This window comes from Tupaia chinensis, unplaced genomic scaffold (genome assembly GCF_000334495.1).
Source record: "Tupaia chinensis unplaced genomic scaffold, TupChi_1.0 Scaffold143551_1, whole genome shotgun sequence".
Classification (NCBI taxonomy): domain Eukaryota; kingdom Metazoa; phylum Chordata; class Mammalia; order Scandentia; family Tupaiidae; genus Tupaia; species Tupaia belangeri.
The window spans coordinates 256,651-262,335 of NW_006203395.1; the positions used below are offsets into that span (position 1 = coordinate 256,651).

Consider the following 5,685-nt stretch of genomic DNA (forward strand, 5'->3'; position numbering starts at 1 on the left):
CAGCAGGAAGACGTGCTCAGAGTCTCACACGTGAGTGCAGTTGGTCGAGGGCGGGGTATCTACGCGACTTTTATTCTCCTTGTTATCGCTGAGCGGAGATTCGTCGCGAATGCGGCACTTGAACACCTGCTTATAGGCCTTCCTGAAGTTCTCAGAGAGAAACGCGTATATGATGGGGTTCACCGAGGAGTTGCTGTAGGCCAGGCAGTGGGCCGTGATTCTGAAGAGGAAGGAGGCCGGAGTCAGCGGGAAAACGCCAAACTCAGCCCAGAGGTGAATGACGTGGTGCGGTAGCCAGGATATGCCAAAAACCACGACCACCACCAGGACCGTCTGCGCCGTCTGGAAGGAAGAAAGGGGGCACGCTTTGATTACAACAGGAAGAGGAGCCAGCATCCAAAAACTGCCCTAAAAGTGCACTTCCAGGGTCATCAGAAAAGTCATGATGCGTTTTTGTGTAGAAGAATACGTCCTGACTTTTCCAATGACTCGATATTTTCATGGGATCACATAAATGACACTAAGTCTGTTCTAAGTGCTGACCTTCATTTTCTATAAGCTTAACCTTGAAGGCCTGTAATTATCCTCCATGGGAATCACTTCTGTTTTGCCATAGGGTGCATGCACTCGCTGGAGACAGACAGGTAGAAAGAGAGAGGGAAAATGAGAAATCACCCCACAGGGAGATGGCCACACCACAATCCCTTCTTCTCTATTATCCTCCTGGGATTTGGGGCATGCACAAGCGCCTGGCATGAGTTTCAAGCCACCAGGTCTGAGATTTGAACTACGGTCAGTCATGTAAAAATCCAGCACTTCTAACCATACCACCTGCTGGCCCCAAGAAACTGAGACTCAAAAGAGCGGATGAAGTGCCCAACACCCTGCAGCTGGACACAGCTGGGCACAGTCAGAGCTGGAAGCCAGGCCTCCGTACTCCCAAATTCACCTTCTGAGTGCATTTCTGGGTGTGGGGCAGGCATCCCAGCTGCCAGGTGCTACCCGGTTCCCAGGACCCACAGCTCCCAGGCCACTACCTGTAGCAGTGCTTGCCAAGCAAGGCCGTCTCCGTTCTCTAATGTAACCAGACCCAGGGGCGTCACCAGCCTCCCCTGCCAGGCCAGCTTTGAGTCATCAGAGGCACACACTCCCAGCCCCTGTTCCGTAGGTCAGGGATCATGGGACCTCGTCTCCCTCAGCAATGGCCAGGCCCGATACATGAGCTACGCGAACATGTGGTGAGAAGTGGAATCTGGGCCGACAGCCACGCTGCCTCCCCGGGCATCACCCCAACCCATGCCTGCCCTGATCTTCCAGTGTGGCCCAAGTGCGTGTGAGATCAGCTGGGCGGCCCACACTCCGCTGTTCCTTCTAACACAGGCTGGCCAGAGTGGATGCCTGAGGGAGAGAAGGAGGGAGAAAGGAGAGAGAGACAGCACAGGAAGGAGATGCCCGGGCTGCTCGTTTTTTCATGGGTGAGCTGCTTTCATTCCCTAAAGATTCTGGCTATCAATCCCTTGTCTGAGGACTAATGTGCAAATGTGTTCTCCCATTCTGAAGGTTGTCTCTTCACTCAAACTGTTGCTTCCTCTGCTGCGAAGCAGCTTTCTAGCTTGATGTCATCTCTCTTGTCTATTTGGGGGATTACCTGTGCTTTAAGGGGCTTATTTAAGAAATCTTTGCCTATTCCAATGTCTTCAAGAGTTTCTCCTAAGTCTCCTACCAGCAGTTTTAGAGCCTGAGGCTTCCATGTATATTGATTGCCCGCACTCTACGGCAGAAACGGAAAGGTCTCTGGAGATAGGCTAGGGGAGGAGTAAGTGTACCTACCAGAGGCTGTGGGAGGGGCAAACGGAAGAAATATGTAACAGACAAAAGAATGTAAAGTTCTCTGTTAAAAAAAAAAAAAGTTCTGAATTTTTGCTTTATAAAAGTAAAAATCTAAAAATTTTTTTTTTAAAAAAAGGCAAGAAAGGAAGTAGATGAAATAGGCAAAGACTCCTTTTATTCTCACCACACACCGAGGGAGGAGTGAGATGCAGAGCAATGCTTTCCTGACCAAGAAATCGCTCTTACGCTTTGATGGCGCAAATCCTCCCAGGTGAGGCACGTGGGCCTCTCACTGCAGAACCTTAGCAGGCAAAGAAGACTCACAACCTCACACTGCTGCGGGGGCTGTCCCTACATGGCAGAAGGACTTTTCTTATCACTCTCATATTGGAATGCTATTATTATAGGAAATGACACCCTGGATATGAGTAGGAAACCAAGTCTTCAAGGGTTGAGGTTACCTTGCAAACTAAGATTGAGCCCTTTATCAAAGAGCAGGGTGGGAGATCAGGAAGCTCTGCCCAGGTCCCGAGCAGAGCCGGTGGGAGAGATGGCTAGGTTTCAGGTCAAGGCCAGACGCCAGGGGCCAGGAAATGAGAGTTCAGCTCACCATCAAGACGCACCATGATTCTGTAAGACCCAGGGACCATCACAGGACTGCATCCCAGACACAGTCCTGCCACAACCTGGCTGCACGACCTTTGAAACATGACTCAATTCCCTGAGCCTCAACCCCCTCTTCTGCAAAGAGGATGAGCCAATGAAATAGTCCCAGACCATGCATACTCCATTTAAACCCTAAAACAACTCAGGTATAAAAACCTGAGGCCAGGTTTTACAGGGTGAAGTTACACATTAAAGCCACTTACTGCATGACACACACGGCAAACATCATTTGCTCACGTATATTAAGGCAGTATCTGCTATCAATCCATTTATCCATTAGTGTATGAGAAATGCCATCCCACATGATCTAATCAAAACCATCCAGATGTAATTACCTCCAAATAGAACAGAAACCATCATCTTTTCTTTCTAAGACAGACCATCTCTCTACTTCACAAAGTAATTACCCTCTAGATATTCCATTTCATTGCTTCTTTTAGAAAAATTTTGCCAGGTACAAAGGCTGTGAGATCTTATTGCTAAGTTCCTACCTTCTATCTTATCTGGACCCTTAGGGGAAACAGCTGCAGCCCTGAGTGTGGACGACCTTCTATGGTAGCACTTGTTAATCTGCTGTTTACAGTTCATTCACATTTCCCCTTAGCTTTTTACTAACTCCACCACTCATCTCAGAGCCATGGACAAGACTGGGTTCTTTTCCTTGGGCAGCTGCTGGCGCTTAAATGAGACTAAGTACAGCTTTCGACACAGACACCAGGAAAGAGCACCTAATGGGTATTCGCAAGAACTGCATCACTTACCCACACTTTTCCAGAGGAGTTTAACACAGTGTTTGTGAGTGCTGGCTGCGCCCACTGAGGACCCCAGGGGTTATTGTTCTCCCGTGTTCCATTAAGCATCCCGGCTCAGGGGAGCAGAAGCTAGTTCTCTTGACTGCTCTACTGTGGAGTCAGTGCATCCACGCAGACCCCACCCTGGGCTCTGCAGTCCTTGGATGACCCCACTCAGCACAGCCACTTCCAGGTGACAAACACACCCACATGCTTACCTGGAGGCAGTGGGTGACTTTTGTCTTCTCTTTTCTTGCAACAGATCCTTGTAGATCTCTAGCCCCAGGGAACTGAGAAAATGCGGAGGTGGGGCAAGAAGTTCCATTCTGGGGGGCCCACAGGTGGTGTGGTGGTTAAGGCACTGGGCTCCCACATAGCCCACCACAATCTGATTCCCAGACCTGGTGGGTTGAAATTCACACCAAGCATGTGTTTGTGTGTGCTCTAAATCCCAGGAGGAGAATGAAAGAGAAGGGCCCTCTGCATGGCCATCACTCCTAGGGGATGATTTCTTACTTTCCCCTCTCTCTGTCTCTCTCTGGAGAATGCACACGCCTTACAGCAAAAACCTAAGAAAAAAGAAGTTCCAGGCTGGTAGAAAACATCCTTCTTGATTCACCACTGCTTCCAAACTGCCCAACAGAAAAGGATGTACCCAGTAGGCACCGGCTCAGAGAGAAAGATGCAGGCCAAGTAATGCGCGCGTCCTAATCTCGACACAGAATTCACACACACTGGCACACTGCCTTGTCCGGAGCTAGGCTTTCCTGCATTTCGGATGCCAGCCATACCCCTGGGCCTCATTTGGTTGCTAGACAGTTATGAAGGATCTGAAGTTTTCCAAAGCTCAATAGGGTGTGTGGGAACCCCCAAGGAATTACCTAAAAGCTACAGTGAAAGCTAAACCACCTTGTCCACTTCGAGTTAAAGGCAGCCAAGGATACTCCACTCAAAACTGAGGCCCTCGGTCTGAAGCAGCCAGGAGGAGCGAGGGATGCTGCCTCTCCTCTCTGCTTTTATTTATGATTTTTAGAGAGAGATTTTTGCTATGGGACATGTGTGAGACAGAGAGAGATGGAAAGAAGAAGCAAGAAATCACCCCCAGGGGTGAAGGCCACATCACAATCCCTTCTCCTCCACTCTCCTCTTATGATTTTGGGCATCACGCACATGCGCCCAGTGTTGAGTTTCAAGCCACCGGGTCAGGGACTCAAACTGCTGTCGGCCATGTGGGAATCCAACGCCTTTACCATTACACCACCCAGTGGCCCCCCTTTGCTTCTGAAATATCAGAATGCAAAGTAAAGAATTCCCCTCCATGGAGAATTAAGCTTTTTTGTTTTGCTTTGTTTTGTTTTGTCTTTTCTAACAGGACCATCTGTCTCTGTCAGACACAGAGTTAGACTCGTGACTGTAAGCACCGCTGTCCTCAGTTGACCGTATATAGAGAATTCCAATGTTATCCCTTCGTAGAGAAAAAGACCGCACTCCGATGATGTACTGGGCGCCTGTACCAGTCCTACCGCACTGCGGCTGGGCCCCTGTACTAGCACGTAACTTGTTCTTTATCCTGAAAGTATCTGAAAATTCTAGTCCTTTTTTGTTTTTGTGAGATGCTCTTTTTCTAGTCATCTGAGACACCTGTTCTTCAAAGAATTGAACTCACCAAATGTCTAATGGGACTCGGCTGAAGGAAAAGTCACTGAAAGATGAGAGTGATGAAGAGCATTCCATAAATTGTATCAATGGCAGCCAAAAAGCTTACTTCAAGTCAGGAAATGAAACAAGAAGAAAGCTGATAAAAGAACCCCGTGGATGACAGCACATCGGGGTCCTTTAATCCAGAGCAGCCCTCCCATCTGGGTGTCCATCCCACTCTGAAGTCTCCCAAGGCTTGTTAAGAATCTCGTTTGGATGCAGTTAGTCTCGTACCAGAAACAGTTCTTCGTGTCTAGCAGAGCTTAGGCAAAGCATATAATCAATTATAGGACTCGATACCACTATTTCTGCAACAGAAATCACATTCGTTGTTTTTGTCTAAACAATTCTCTCCAAACATATTTCTCCATATAACTGTTTAGCATGCTTATCACGAAAGATTTAACTCTCTACTCTGAAACGATCATAAATCGGGCCAGCAGGTGTGCTAGCGAAGGCACTGGATTCCCACATGGCTGATTGCAGTTCAAGTCCTAGACCTGGTGACTTGATAAACCACAAATAGATAAATAAATAAATAAATGTTTTTTTTTAAAAAAAAGTCGTAAATCTTAACAAGGTAATTAGGTGGAGCCCTAGTGAATAGGGTGAGTGTCCTGTGGATGTCCAGAGGGCAGCCCTACCCCTTCCACAACGTGAGGACACAGACAGAAGGCAGCACCAGTTGGCTGGGAACTCG

The 5,685-nt window shown here is 48.2% G+C and overlaps 1 protein-coding gene across 1 annotated transcript in view; it reads right to left on the reverse strand.

Moving 5' to 3' along the window:
* Positions 1–5,685, reverse strand: part of GALR1 (galanin receptor 1) — an 18,273-nt gene that overhangs the window by 394 nt on the left and 12,194 nt on the right. Inside the window, exon 4 of the mRNA XM_006163900.1 lies at positions 1–342. Within this exon, the coding sequence (XP_006163962.1) occupies positions 25–342 (318 nt within the window). The 3' untranslated portion in view covers positions 1–24. The remainder of the gene's footprint in view (positions 343–5,685) is intronic.